At 31.3% G+C, this 15,083-nt stretch overlaps 2 protein-coding genes across 8 annotated transcripts; one reads left to right on the forward strand and one right to left on the reverse strand.

Moving 5' to 3' along the window:
- Positions 1 to 2,424: 2,424 nt before the first annotated feature.
- LOC125057568 (putative RNA-binding protein Luc7-like 2) lies at positions 2,425 to 9,348 on the reverse strand. Of its 5 annotated transcripts, none has more exons than XR_007118218.1 (8): positions 9,072 to 9,348; positions 8,743 to 8,837; positions 7,228 to 7,326; positions 6,651 to 6,869; positions 5,453 to 5,665; positions 4,798 to 5,015; positions 4,019 to 4,218; positions 2,425 to 3,622 (listed from the first exon to the last, which is right to left on the reverse strand). XR_007118218.1 is itself a non-coding variant. In XM_047661343.1 (8 exons), the coding sequence occupies exons 3-8, from the start codon at positions 8,377 to 8,379 to the stop codon at positions 4,098 to 4,100; spliced, it is 903 nt and encodes a 300-aa protein (XP_047517299.1). In that variant the 5' UTR covers positions 8,380 to 8,428; positions 8,743 to 8,837; positions 9,072 to 9,120; the 3' UTR covers positions 3,874 to 4,097. The 5 variants fall into 5 exon arrangements, 4 of the variants coding, with proteins under 4 accessions (XP_047517299.1, XP_047517300.1, XP_047517298.1 ...); XM_047661343.1 differs by lacking the exon at positions 2,425 to 3,622 and adding an exon at positions 8,347 to 8,428 and having other exon boundaries at positions 3,874 to 4,218; positions 9,072 to 9,120; XM_047661344.1 differs by lacking the exon at positions 2,425 to 3,622 and adding an exon at positions 8,333 to 8,428 and having other exon boundaries at positions 3,874 to 4,218; positions 9,072 to 9,120.
- Positions 9,349 to 10,184: 836 nt separating this feature from the next.
- On the forward strand, positions 10,185 to 15,042 carry LOC125057566 (phosphatidylinositol N-acetylglucosaminyltransferase subunit Q). 3 transcript variants are annotated; one of them, XM_047661336.1, is made up of 7 exons: positions 10,185 to 10,966; positions 11,212 to 11,337; positions 11,627 to 11,762; positions 12,284 to 12,428; positions 13,199 to 13,391; positions 14,363 to 14,477; positions 14,836 to 15,042. In XM_047661336.1, exons 1-7 carry the CDS (start codon positions 10,415 to 10,417, stop codon positions 15,012 to 15,014), a joined length of 1,446 nt encoding a protein of 481 aa, XP_047517292.1. In that variant the 5' UTR covers positions 10,185 to 10,414; the 3' UTR covers positions 15,015 to 15,042. The 3 variants fall into 3 exon arrangements, with proteins under 3 accessions (XP_047517292.1, XP_047517293.1, XP_047517294.1); XM_047661337.1 differs by lacking the exon at positions 11,212 to 11,337; XM_047661338.1 differs by lacking the exon at positions 10,185 to 10,966 and having other exon boundaries at positions 11,230 to 11,337; positions 11,619 to 11,762.
- Positions 15,043 to 15,083: the final 41 nt, after the last annotated feature.

A 15,083-nucleotide genomic window follows, 5' to 3' on the forward strand; every position in this document is an offset into this window, starting at 1 on the left:
TTAATAATTGCGTGTATATAATATAAAGATTACGTGTTACAGTAGTAACCAAATTTTGAAGATCCTTAATCTACACATAATTTGTAACAACGAAATGCAATGATTTAAATGCATAATATTATATCACAATTATTGAGTGAATTATAGCGTGTACAAGACATAATAGCAGTACACTATACATTACATAATAGCAGTGCAATACATTTTCCTACTTAATAGTTTACTTAAAGTTCTGGTGTTAATTGATACCGAAATAAATAAGCCAATATAGAAAGCTGTTTAATCGAAAGGTTTCAGCAAACATATTGCTTTCCGTATATATATACTTACAATATTTAAGTGATTTATTAAGAATCTCTGGGTTGAACATGTTATGGTTTGGAATGGTTATAGTTTATCTTTGCCATAGTTAGCTCTTAAAATGAATTAAAAGTAGCATAAAATGCAAAGTGAAGTTTTATTTTGTTACCCCTATATATACGTATAGTCGAATTTTTAATTAGACGATATCAACTGACGTTTACGGTGTTGTCAGTTTTTAATGAAATAAAAATAGTGTTGTGACAAAGAAAAACCCCTGAATTAATGATCGGTGATGGCACTAGTCGCCGCGCCGCGCTTTGTAATAAGACGTCAAAAAACTGATTGTAGTACTAGTACCTAACTTTTATCAGAGCAGTTTTATACAATTTTGAAATAGAAATAATATTCTTTTATTGTTTGAAATGATTGACTATTCACACTCATTGTTCATTTATCTGATTGAACAAGATCTGAACGCATCACTATTACTTTAAATATGGCAACATTATTTTACAAAGTGACATTAGCTACTGTCAGTTGGCTTCGTCTAATTAAAAATACGACTATAGATTTCCATGATGGGGCGACCATTTAGCCACTTGTACTTAAACTCTTAAGGCCCATTTACACGATGCCATTTTCTTGCCTGTAGCATACAATTATATCAACGCAATAAATGAATTGCATAGTCTAAACAAAACGTAACATTCTTGATCAATGGGAAAAGTTTCCTTTCAAAACTATTATTGATGTAAACAGCACGTACAATAATTTCTTACGCAATTCTTGTACACAATTATCTCTTCATTTGCAAACATGAGTGCAGTGAGTGAGGGTGTGTTAAATTAAATTAAATAAAAATTAAATAAATTAAAAAATAATTTTTTTATTTTGTTTGTTATTTCCTTCAGTCCGAAACCGTCAACTTCAAATTCCTGCTAGCGCAGCATTACGTGCATCGGTTCTTATAATTTACATTTTCGGTATCCCATAAACACTCATGACTGCGATAAATCTCAATGAACTTTATTATATCAGCAGAACTGAATTTAAACACCTTTTTACTCATATTCATACTCTCTCTGTTGGATGGTTCTAATATTTTAAGAAGACTGAGCTCTGGTGGTGAGGGTCTATTTTAAAAAAAAACAATAATTTATGTTTATAAAGAGCCAAAGATGTTACACTATCTGCGTGTAGAATAGAAGTACTAAAAACAAAAAACAGAAACTATCTTTTTATATAAAATTCAAACAGGTATTCTTTATATTCTAAACTAAAACTTTTTCTTTACATGTGACAAGTGTTACCTGCCTTTATTACATTAATATTTACATATTCAAACTCCAATACTCTTCTAAAATATTTAAGACTTGAATGAAAAATTTGTCAATGCAAATACGTGCAATACTTGCACGAAAGCGCCATTAAATGGTATACGCACGTACAAGCCTGTGTTTAGACAAGTCAAAACTTGAAAGCAATAATCTCCTTAAAATAGTTGCATTGGTGTAAACAAAGGCATGTGCAATTATTTCCTTGTCAATACTTGAATACAATAATTGCATTCAAGTTTTTAAGTGTAAACAGGTGCATACAATTCTTGAACGGCAATTATTGCGCTTCATTTATTGCATTCAATTATTGCTCTGGTATGTACAAGAAAATGGCATCATGTAAATGGGCCTTTATTCTTTAAATCTCTTTGGTTAAAAGCACTAATTTCAGAAACTGCTGGACTAATTAACAAAATAGTCTAGGATTATCGACGAACACTACAGGTGCATAAGATCGGAATATCGATTTAAAAATTGTGCAAAAAATCTTGTACATGTGATGGAAATGTGGCTCTTTAAAACACCTAAACTCTACGCTACGCTAACCATGAAAGAGAAGTTACTGGTCAAGATCGGGTGTTATCTTGGTACCACTGGATTGAGTGGAGGACCTGCTGCAGCTGTAAGCCATCAATTAACGGAAGGTGGCTCATTACCGGAATTATCTCGTTTCGGAGGCCAAGTAGTGAGTATTAACAATCAAGTATAATTTAAAGAATGAACTCACTCTCCACGATGAATTTAGAAAAAGAGGATATTCTGAGGTATAAAAAACACAAATTTATATTTTTATAATTTTATTTTAACACAAAGATATCATAAACTAATTAACAGTAACAGACTGGCTTACCTCGCGTCACAAAATTGTGATGGCAATATCATAAATGAAAGTATAAGATTTGGTTACATGCATACTAATGTCAGTGCAGAATTTACAAAAGTAAAATAATATATTAAAGAACCCATAAAGTTGACAAGTTTAAAGATAACTTTTAATAGAGGAGAAGATCAGTTATTTATTATATTTTTTCTATTGAAACAAATTATATTAAATAAATATTTTCAGTACTCTGTTTTACAATAAATTTAGTAAATCCTCGGAAATATTTTTTTCTCACTTTACCAAAATTAAGACTAACACATTGAAATGTGCAATGAAAATACAATTCAACAGTCTTCTAATATATTTCATAGAGAATAAACTTAGCTTTATTCAAGTTCGAAACCCCTGCCCCTGGTCATTGGGTTGGCTATCAATTAGTGCCTTAATCTTATTTAATTAGTTTGACAAACTTTTAACGCTTAATACGTGTAATATTAGTATAAAACATCTGTTTTGTGCCAAAAACCGCATTAAAAAGTCATCATTCAAATATATGCTGTACACGTCTTATTATTGATACTTTGTCAAACTTGGCAGAGCGAATAAATCAACGCATTTCTTTAAATTAAGCAAGATTTAGTACAAGCTAACTATTTGTGAAAGTTGGAACATATATATGGGAATAAAGAACATAGTAATAGCACTGAGAAATGAACTTATTTGCATAAAATTAAACATTTCTATAGCTTAGGCAAAATAAAAGGATGTCAATGTGATATTCTATTCCACTAAAGCACAAACTTGATATCTGAACCATTTGTAGCGTGATGTTTAAATGTCTTTGTGTACTCTATGAGATCTTATACCTAGTGTAGAATGGCTGAAACTAGTTATATATTTATTCTCACTAAAGCGTTTAAAAATGTTCAAATAAGCATATTGTCATTTATATTTAGGGTATTTGCGCACTGTGATAAAAACCATAAAGCTCTTCATGCCATCATTGTTTACAAAGTCAGCTACAAAATAAAATTAAATCTGTTATACAGTTACAGTGCAAACTCTATGCAACGTCAAACTCCATAAACCTTTACTCGACTTTGGTTGTTCTACCCTGTGCTTACAATGTAACATTTCGTACCCTACAACGGCAACTATAGTCGTATTTTTAATTAGACGAAGCCAACTGACAGTAGCTAATGTCACTTTGTAAAATAATGTTGCCATATTTAAAGTAATAGTGATGCGTTCAGTTCTTATTCAATCAGATGAATGAACAATGAGTGTGAATAGTCAATCATTTCAATCAATAAAAGAATATTATTTCTATTTCAAAATTGTATAAAAGTGCTCTGATATAAGTTAGGTACTAGTACTATGTAACTACAATCAGTTTTTTGACGTCTTATTACAAAGCGCGGCGCGGTGACTAGTGCCAACACCGATGATTAATTCACGGGTTTTTACTTTGTCACAACACTATTTTTATTTCATTAAAAACTGACAACACCGTAAACGTCAGTTGACTTCGTCTAATTAAAAATTCGACTATATATATAGAGTTTACACTGTATTTCTGTTACCACTAAATGGAGCAACTTAAATAATTGTTAAAATAGACCTATTTATATAGTTTATTCCCTCCGCCTTTCGCGTGAATTAGAGCGATTCGAGCGACTGCGACGCGCCTCTCGATCCCGACCGCGAGACTTCTCACGCGATTCGCGTCTGTTCTTACTGCGAGATCTGGAGCGTCTGAAATTAAGATATAGTTACGCATTTTAAAAGGGATAGTATGCATGGACTACAAGATACAAATTTCATAATAAAATATACATATAAATAATTATTTCTGAAAAATCTGGTATTTTCCAAAACATTATTCATGTAAGGATATGCAATTAAAACATTATATCCATTTAACACAAGATAAATAATTCTTAATATTGATTTAATACTCGCACTTATTAAGGTGCGTACAGACTATATAACATAGCTATACAACATGTTTCAGATAATGTGAACACTGAATGTTATAAAACATGTTATTGATATGTATGCTAGGACGAACCCAGCATTTACGTTTTTTTGTTTTTCTTTTGTTATTTAAAATGGTATATAACATTGTTATATTGCATTGTTATTCTAATGTGTACAGTATTGTTTTATGTTATAATGTTGAATTTGTTATTCAAGTTCAGTTACATAATGTGGACGTGTTATAAAACACAAGTTATATAATATGTTACAAAGTCTGTACGCACCCTTAGACGCCTTTTTGTAATAAAAATTAAGCGTCCCAAAAATTTTAAGCCAGTAAAATGCAATAATTACTTCTTTTCTCGCTCTCTTTCGCGGTCACGCCCACGATCACGCTCACGTTCTCCGCGATCACGTTCAGTGCGTTCACGCTCATCCTTCCTCTCCCGTGGCACCTCCCTGTGTCTGCGCGCACGTCGATCTAACTCCCTCCCTCCGACGTAATGTCTTCGCCCTCCGCTACTACGCTCACGCTCCGCTCCACGATCTTCGCGACGCTTTTCCACCGTTTTCTATATAAAAAATTATCGATATTTTTTTTTTAATGTAAAAATATTATTTAGTGTTGTGTAGCAATGGTAAATATTTATCAAAGTAAAGCTTAATTAGCTTATAAAAAACAAAGTATGTAAAATTTTGGGCTATTATTTATCATTAGCCTTTTTAGGTAATTTGATAGTAATTATATGATATATAATAATAATTTTACAAATATATTTTATTTACAAATTTATAGCTTTTATTCTGAGATGATACTATATGATTATGATATTATAACTACATATATTAGTGATAGTACTCAGCTTGAATTATTAACTTATTTTTTTTACTACTCACTTTTATTAAATTTTTAGTAGTATTAGAAATGTATGCAGCTAGAAAATATATGAAGAAGACCCTCCCAGTCTTGGAAGATATTTTCTTTAAGAATACTTATATTAGCACTGACCTTTAACTCTGACAGCTTCTCCCGAATGGTAATAAATCCCAGATGCAACTTGCCACCGAAATGGTCGGCGAGTCGTCGGTCGTTGTCATGGATACCGAGATACGCGGAGCACACTTCGCACACACGCAACTTCTGCTGTTGGTAGGACGACGCGGGCATCGAATTGCGGTACTCTTGCTCCGCTACTGCCTTGCGTTTACGTAACTCGTCGATCTGTTGAAGGTAATTATAAATATAAAAATATTTTTTTTTCAAACCTATTAGGTAATATGGGTTGTGTTTAAGATAATGTTTTGATAATTTATATATTTAAAAATTATATAATTCTAAATTTATTACAAATAAACAATATAGTTTTTATTGATTCATATTAAATAATAATCCAGTTACACTACAACTATATAAGTCTTGACCTTAGATTGCATGTATTTTCATAATTTATGCAACGAACGCATGCTTCATGTTTTTTGAAGAGAAAGTGAGAAGGGCGAATAACCTCATAGACATTTCTTTTTTTTTTTTTAATTAAAATTTCGTAAAGAGAATTGAAATATGCAAAATAATTTATTGAAATCTCAAATGACGAATTGTAAATTAAAATGCCACGTGTTTTTAATAATAGTTGGAGTTTGTCTAAGGTAAGACCCTCACCGGGAGTCGATTCCACAGTTCGCTAGGTCGCAAAAAAAAGTGCCTTGTGAAACGGACTGTGGAAGACTTCCAGCCATCAAGGCTGGCAGCAATTTAAATTTTAAGTGTTATTCGCACACTTAGGAAAATTAAATTCAAGATTGAACAAGGTTTTTATTAAATACTAGCTAGTATTTCGCACGGCTCGGGCTATACTCAGCCCTGGCTTCGCACGGCTGAATTTAAATATGTAATAAACATATGGTATCTCGAACTTTTACGTAGATATTGATGGTTTTAGATGAACATCACTTTATTGTGAATCATTTTCGCAGCGTACGCGATAGGATTTGGTATTTTGACAAATAATTGGTATTTTTTCTCAGTCTGGAGATTTTAACATTCTACAGGCGAGAGAATAATTCAAATCGGTCCAGTAATTTGAGAGCCAAAGCCAACAAGATATTTACCTCTTGATTATATTAGTGTAGATGAAAGCACTATTTAGAAACCACTTCTAATATTAAAAATATAACCTTGAACTCAATATTATATTCTGAAAACCTACCTCTCCCATTAATTTGACACTTTCTTCAACCATTCCCTCCTCTCCGAGAGCTTCAGCCCTGGCCAACTTCTGACCAATCTGCTCAGCCAATTCGTGAACAGAATTGGCCTTTTCAGTCACCTCTGCTGACAACTCCTCTTGTGTTTCAGCTAAACGTTGTTTCGCTGCCGTCGTTCGACGGTCACAGTCTTGTATGAAAGCCTCTAAATGTTCTGTGGCCTATAGGAAATCATGTGACCATATAAGACTACAGACAATACAAAAGTCATAAGATATTTGTTGCACAATCACACATATATAAACATAATAAAAAATTCAAGCAAAAATATGCTTACCAAAGTTTCACTTTGAATTTAAGGCAATCAGAGGATATTATAAATTTGCTCTAAAATGGTGCAACATTGTCCTGTTCATTGTAGAATTCTATTATTTTAATGGTGAAGGGATTTTTTCATTTGATAGTCTATTTTTTTAAATTCTTACATCAAAGGATATCAATGTCTGACACACACATAAAAGCTATATATATATATGGATATCAATAAAAGATATAAATCATTTATCAAAATATACTCACATCAATATCGTAGTAGTAGTCTTTGGTTTTGGAGGCAAGCTCATAGTCGGCGCGGAGAGCCAAGTCATGTATTTTTGGACACTCACCTAAGTCCATGCGCTGTAATTTAAATCATTATGGATAACAAGAAGAAAGTCATAGAGCAATCAAGGATAACATAAAATATCCAAAATTTTAATATTACTCTGTAAAAGTAATTTCTTATTTAAACATTATGTGTACATCCTTTTTCCGTGGCGCCACATTTAATTATAGTTAATTTAATGATAAATGTAGTAAATGTATCTTATATAATTTAAAACAAAATAATCATCAATGTACATGTCTTAATAAATATAATAAGAAATGTACTACAATTTTGTTCCATAAAACTGTATGAAACCTGCCTATAAAGAACGTTGAAAACCCATAGAATCTAATAACCAGTAGTACCTATAAGAAATATAAAACATCAAACCCCTATTGACGCTAATAAATTTAAAAATACATACAAAATTCACCAACACAGCAATTCCTCTATATGGTTATCGGCGGCACTTAGTTATATTTTATACTTACAAAACTCAGCAAAACAACCTCGTTAATTTCTTAACTACCTATGTAGACCCAACAATAGATAAACAGAAAAATGGTTAGAATATGTAACTGAATGTACCTAATAAGGTAATACCTATACTAAATATATTAGGCTTTTGCATTTATTGTTTAAAATAAAATGCTAGAAACATGTGAAGAAGACCAACAAAAAGATTTTAGGAGATTTTTCTAATTTTATTCATAAGGCATGTATATATAAGTTTGCTCATGTAATTAAGATATTAAGAAAGTGATAATTTTTCTCTTGCAGTACGATATTTCATGCACACTTTTATATATTTTTTACTCTAGCCTCGTAAACAGCACAGTACATACCCAATGGTGAATTTGAATCAGCAATTTCCTCCCCGACTTTAAATTTTTATGATTTTAACAATGTACTCACCACAGCAGCAATAGAAACCGAAGGACAAATTAAAAATTTAAATTTAAGCTTAGTGTTCCATTAAATTAAACCTGCATAGCAGTATGAATACAATCAGCTAACTAGAAATGTTTTTATACGTACATCTTGGTACTTACAGAACAGCCTAACTCATACAATTTATCCCTCATCTGTTAAACTGTATTGTGATGAGCAATAAAGACTAGTGTTGGGCATTTTCTGAAAAGCATATTTCACCATAGTTACAAGCCACTCTAATGAAAAGAAATTGAGGGACTATAGCATTGTTATGCAAAAGGTGGTTGTTAATGAATTGCACACATTAAGACCATTTTATTTCTTAAACACTTTAAATAAAATTCTAATGTATGCATGTTTTATGAAAACCTAATTTTATTTTTGATTTCTTAAAAACCCTTAACAGCTATAATTTATTGTGACGCTTATATTGAATTTCAAATATATACGAAAACAAAAAGGATTAAATTTGAACACCCCAAAAACCCACTACTTATAATGAAAAATTATCTCACCGTTGATGATAAAATTTCGTGAGGGCAGCACTGGAGTAAAAAGGATTTGCATACAGAATCATCATAGAACTTCACACCATGTTTGTCAGTTTCCCCTGAAATAATAGCAAACAAATAAGAACAATTACAGGTTTTATAGTGTAAAAAATTGATAGTGAAGTGTTGTGGAGCATTCCTAATAATGGGTTGTAAATATTGATTTTCGGAACCCTTACAATTCCTAAACATAAGAAGAGAACCTTTAAATGGCACGATTTAGTCTAGGTTATTAAATATAGTTTCTAAAGTCTGTAAGAAGGGTTAAAGTAAAATTTATAAAAATTTCAAACCATTGCGTGATGTTCCCATTAATTGATCCAACATTGCCCTCATTTGCTCGTGAGCAGACATGGTGGTATAATTGTTTAATGTTTCCTCTAAAATAAACAACTTAGATAACACTGAAAATCAACCACACACACTTATATTTAGATCATTATGAATATTGTATTTAAATAAAGATTTTTGTGCTTCTGCAAGCTTAAATGAATTTTTGTCTTTCGTAAGCAGAAGCATTAGCCAACCAAGCAAAATGGCGCTCCACACATCACGCAGCGCGCTCTTCCTAGTTCCTACTCATAGATTATATATAAGAACTAAAATAACAGATACATAATAATACAATTACATTTTGTGAATTATAATCAGATTGGTATATTATGATGATGTATCATATACGTGAAAAAGCTTATTTCCACCTAATATAATATAATAAAAGATGTTATTGATTTTTTACGGGGGGTCGGGAAACTTTTTTTAATATATTATTATAAAAACTTGATACAAATCTCTTTTGCTATATTATAGAAATAATCATCTCATGAGAAGGAAGAAATTAAGAGAAATTTGCTAGAATTTCTAAATAGGATGATTATGGTATTTCGTCATGATAATACTAGACCATACACCGCTCTAACACCGCTCAGAAAAAAATTTGGCTAGGCGTTCATACATATCATGCGAAAGCCTCGACCTTCTGATTTGCACCTGTTTCGGTCTTCTCAGAATGCTAGTCTTTAATGTCTTTAGGTGTTTAGAGCATTCCTACTTCCTATACTTAAATGTTACAACTTGACTTCTGTGAAATATGAACGAAACAGTAATTTACACTCATGTCTCATGTTTTTATGTGGTTGTGGACTGTGGTTGTGACGACCGTAAACTCATTTATTAAAAGAATGGATGAGGATGCAATTCAGCTTTTTAAATTTTATGAAATTAAGTATTTTTGCTTAATTTTCTTTCACCACTGCAGACTGCAATCGTAGAAGAAATATTTGAGACCAATTTAAATTTTATGCATAATTTCTAAAACTTTTGTTAATACAATGACAACTTTATACAAACATGTCATACAAAATGTCAATATTCAATAACAAAACTCGGCCTTAGTCGATGACAGGTCACGGAATATGCGAGTTTTCATTTTTCAATCCATAAGGGCTAAAGCATAATCGAGACCTCAGAATATTTTATAAAGATAATATATCAAAATAAATTGTTTTCCAAATACCTGATATGAAATGTTATTCTGATTTAATATATTTTAAACAGCAAGAACATGATTTTACGGCCTAGAGTAGGTTCAACTCGTTAGAGGTTGAATTGTTTACAAACATTGTTTCCTTCAAAAATGGAATATTTTAAGGTTCTTATCCCTAACTTGCCTCAGAATGGCAAGGAAACATTATTAAAAGGTTACATTACCCAAGACGACAAGTGCCATTGCAATATTTATTTCACAGAGAGTTTTGAATTGCAGCAGAATCTAGATGAGAAATTATCAGCTGATGATGACACCACTATCTTTGGTTATTTCCGTAATGAACCATCACAATTAATGAACAAAAACATTAAAAATAAAATTTGTTTATATGATTCTGTTAATCCTAGGGTCACTGAATTAGTCCTAAATGGTAAAGTAATTCAAGGTTGCAAGTTTATTTTTATATGTTATGATATTAACAAAGTCATCAATTCAGAAACATTAGATGTATCTTGCAAAGAACTTATGTATGTTAGAGAATTAGTTAAAAGAAAAAGCAATTATCCTCAAAATATTGCTGAGTATGCACCTAAATATAGAATACCACATATGTTTTCTTCTTCAATGTTTATTCAACATATTTTCAACTGTATTAATTTATTAAATTGGTTAAAAAATACATTGAGAAAAAAGGAAAAAGTAAGTATGTTATTATATGATATAATTGCCTGTTAAGTTGTTATTAAAATGTTTTGCACATTAGCTATAAATAACATATGTATCAGGGGTATTGTGTGCAGGCTTAAATTAAAAGCTTGCACAAAAATACCTAGTTTTTAGAATTCTCCTAAAAGTTATTTGATTTCCAAACCACCACACATAATCTGGCCAAGCTATGTGTAACACTAATGCACAAATTTTAAACATAATTTTCTAAATTCCAGATATCAATAAAACAAGGAAATTATATTTTAGCATTAGTTATTGATATTATTTTGGGTTATTATATCTTGGAAATATTATTTTACGATAGGAAAGAAATTGGTGTACTCTTACTTGGAATTTTAGAGGTAGGCGGTTGTACTTTTCATTTATAGTATTATTAATTTAATTATAACAAGAATTTAAATGTTAATGCAGCAGTAAAATCTCAGCAAAATTTTCCCTAAATTATAAGATATATGTACAATAACTATTTATAAAAATTGGCATTTCATATTCTTATAAAAATATCATTTGCAACTAACCCAAATTAGTATATTTTCAAGTTAATAATTAATGATAGTAGTACTTTAAATTAGGTTTCACTTTAAGCCTCATTATGACTAATATAGGTAATAATATATTTAAGTTTTCCAGAAATTGGTAAACTCTATGTATTCACTACTAAAATGGCTAATGGGAGCTCCAGCAGGATTAAAGTTGAATAATGCATTTAATAAAATGCTGGGTAAATATTTCTCATACCATGTGGAATTATGGTGGTTGTTTTTGGGTGAGTAGAGTTTTATTGTATTAATAAATCATTTCACTGTACAACACTTTAAGTGTTATGCCAGGAAAAGAGAACTATTATCAATATTAAAGTTTATAGTATGATAATGCTATGCTTATAAATGGTATGTTAGTTATGAATAATTGATGTTAATAAGAAAAATAATAATAATAATATATATAGGTAATATCCAGATTCAGTAAAAAATTGTCTTTCTCTAATTTGCATCTTAATCGAAGGCTTACTAAATATACCCTAAAACTAAAATAAATGTGTAACTTTTATGTGCTATAAATCTTTTAAAAAACTTAATGTAGAAGTTGCTATCACTTTTATTGGTTTTTCGAAGTTGTCTGTGTTGAAATCGTTCCATGCCCAATTGGAACCAGCCATAGCCAGAGTTCTGTATTCCAAATTCAAAAGTTTTCATGGCTAACTGGCAGATTTAATGTTCAGTGCCACCTAGTATAAGTTTAACATTGGAAGTTATGTTTATATAATGAAGCGTTATGAAATTGCAGATGTATCAAGTGAACGATTGGATTTAATATTGCATATTTATCAATACTTGGGTTACTTAGGACTGACGTTCCAAGCTGCTATTATATCAGATATGTTGTGTGTAACAACATTTCATTCATATTGCATTTATGTTTATGCAGCAAGGTAATTAAATCAAAAATAAAATTACAATCATTGGTCTTGGCTTCAGATATTTGTGTTTCAATTTTGATAATTTTTCTTTATATTAGTAGATTTTGGGTTTTAAGATCTGCTTTCGAACCAATTCCACTTAGGGACCTTCAAAAGGAAAAAAGAAAGGAGCGTACTGACAAACGCACTTGCGGCACTTCTGGCAGTGTAAGTTAGGCGGTGTCATTTAAAGTCAGGTGAGTCTCCTGCCCGATTGCCCCTTTTCTATGAAAAAAAATTGCACATAGATAAATTTGTATACATTCTGAATTCATACTCACTCAGGGTTGATACGCGCGTCTAGTCAAATGGTAAATAGAAATATACATTTTAATAGGTACTTTTTATTTAATAGTAATAATTAGAGCCAAAACACTGACTCCAATTCTCGGAGTAATAAAAATATATTTCAATCTTTGGCTGGCATAGCATATAGCATAACAAAGCCCTTTTAAGTCTAGGCCTCTGTATCCGTTTTCGTCATTATTTGTTTTTTCTTAATAGGCAAGTAGGTGATTAGCCTTCTATGCCCGACACACGCCCTCGACTTTTAAGGCATGCCGGTTTCCTCACGACGTTTTCTTTGGTGGCCGTCATTCGAACCCACGACCTCAGGGATGAGAGAAGAAACGCTGAAGCCACTAGACCAACACTGCAGTGTCAAAACTTAGTGTTTATTATATATTTATACGTACGTATAAATATAGGGTTCTCATTAATCAACAACATTTATTTCTCTTCAGACTATTCAACATACAAATATCAGGCCTCACTGCTATGCTACGGTTATTTGTTGGACGAAAGTACAATCCATTAAGAAATTGCATAGATTCATGTGAATACACGAATCAGGAGCTATTTGTGGGAACCGTAGCTTTTACAATATTATTACTCCTGCTGCCTACAACGCTTATGTACTACATTGTTTTTACAATGGTAAGTAAATGGGTATTTCACCAAGAAACACGTCATAATGTGAATTTATATCAAGTTGCTAGCAATAATAATAATCTATACTTACTAATTTTATAAAGAGATAGTTCATAAGTTGTAGTAGTTGCTTTTAAAAATTATTTTACCAATGGAAAGCGTTATTTGTTTTAAGCTATTAACCGAAAAAGTAAAAGACTTTCTCCAAAACTTTTCAAACGCTTTAACGATGAGAGATATGATTGAGTTCTAGAGGAAAATTGTAAAGCTTGATAATGCCTACATGTCAATGACACCATATTTAGTCTAGCTTTTATATAAATACGTCATGTCTGGGAACAATAAAATCAAATACAGTCAAAATCTGTTTTATCGACATCGAAGGGACTACTGATATTTGGTCGTAAAAACCGATGACGCTGTTATTAAGTACCAAAGAAAATAGAATGCTTTTGGTCAATATAACCGGTATGTTCTAAACGATATCGTCGTAAACGGTTTTGACTGTATCTTAAAATGAAGAAGGTTTAGGTATATAATTTTTCAAGATTTACGGGCCGGTCGTACTATTGTATTTTTATAAATTCCTTAAAACAGTGGCCTGGTCCTACTCTATGGGTCGTTAAATTTGTTTTATAGGCAAGTAAGTCTTCTTAGCCTGACATGTCAATTTGCATCTACAACATGTAGGTATCCTCACAATGTTTTTTTCTTTTATCCATCGAACTAACGTCCATTACGTGCCTAGAAAGAGAATTCAATTGGTGCTCCGCCCGGGGTTTGACCGATCTCAGATTGAGAATAGCATGCTTAAAGTTACCGAAAGTATTTTTCTATTTGAATTGTTTTACCCATTTAACGTGTATGAACTCAAGTCAGGAAATGCAAGAGGCCAAGATGCGATTTTCTAAAAGCAATTTCAGTGAGTTTTTAGTACTACAAACTCTTCATAAATTGTATAATATTCTACGTTATAGTTTCGCGTGCTATCACTATTAGCGCAGTATGTCTTGGCTAGACTGATCCACTTCGTGCAAACACTACCGTTATATGTTATTATATTATGGATAACACGCTCACCTAAATTGGCAGGTAATTAAAAATTTATATAATGATTATGATACTTTGTTTCACGGTCCACTTCATTATTTCAGCATTTTCTTTTGCGAACTGTGGAATCGACTCCCGATAAAGATCTTCCCTAGGAGATACGACCTCTATTTAAAAGAGAGCCTCAAAGGCACCTATAATGGGTGTCTATGGGCTGGGGTGACTGAATTTTATGGCTCGTTTCCCGCCTATATTCTAGAATTTCAAATATTATAAAACAGTATTTAAAGTTCTCTTTTAATTGAATTGCTTGGTAATGTTGGAATTATTTTATAAATCTTCATTTTCCAGTATTTATTTTAAAGCATCGAAAATTGATTGATTTAAATACATGTTTCAGGAGAAATATATATTGAAGAGCAGCAGAGTAGCGAATCGCATTTGATGCTAAACATTAAATTATTTAATAAACCGTTGAAAAAACTCATGAACTATTTTAAACCTCCAGTTGAAATAACGAAGGATGTGGAATGGACTAATATTATATCAAGCGTGTTCACGGGAAAGCAAATTATATGAATATAAATAAATGAAGTATAATTGGAGACATTTTGATTTAATAAAAAAAATGTGATTTCAAACCCAAGT

The sequence above is a fragment of the Pieris napi genome, chromosome 16 (assembly GCF_905475465.1).
Source record: "Pieris napi chromosome 16, ilPieNapi1.2, whole genome shotgun sequence".
Classification (NCBI taxonomy): domain Eukaryota; kingdom Metazoa; phylum Arthropoda; class Insecta; order Lepidoptera; family Pieridae; genus Pieris; species Pieris napi.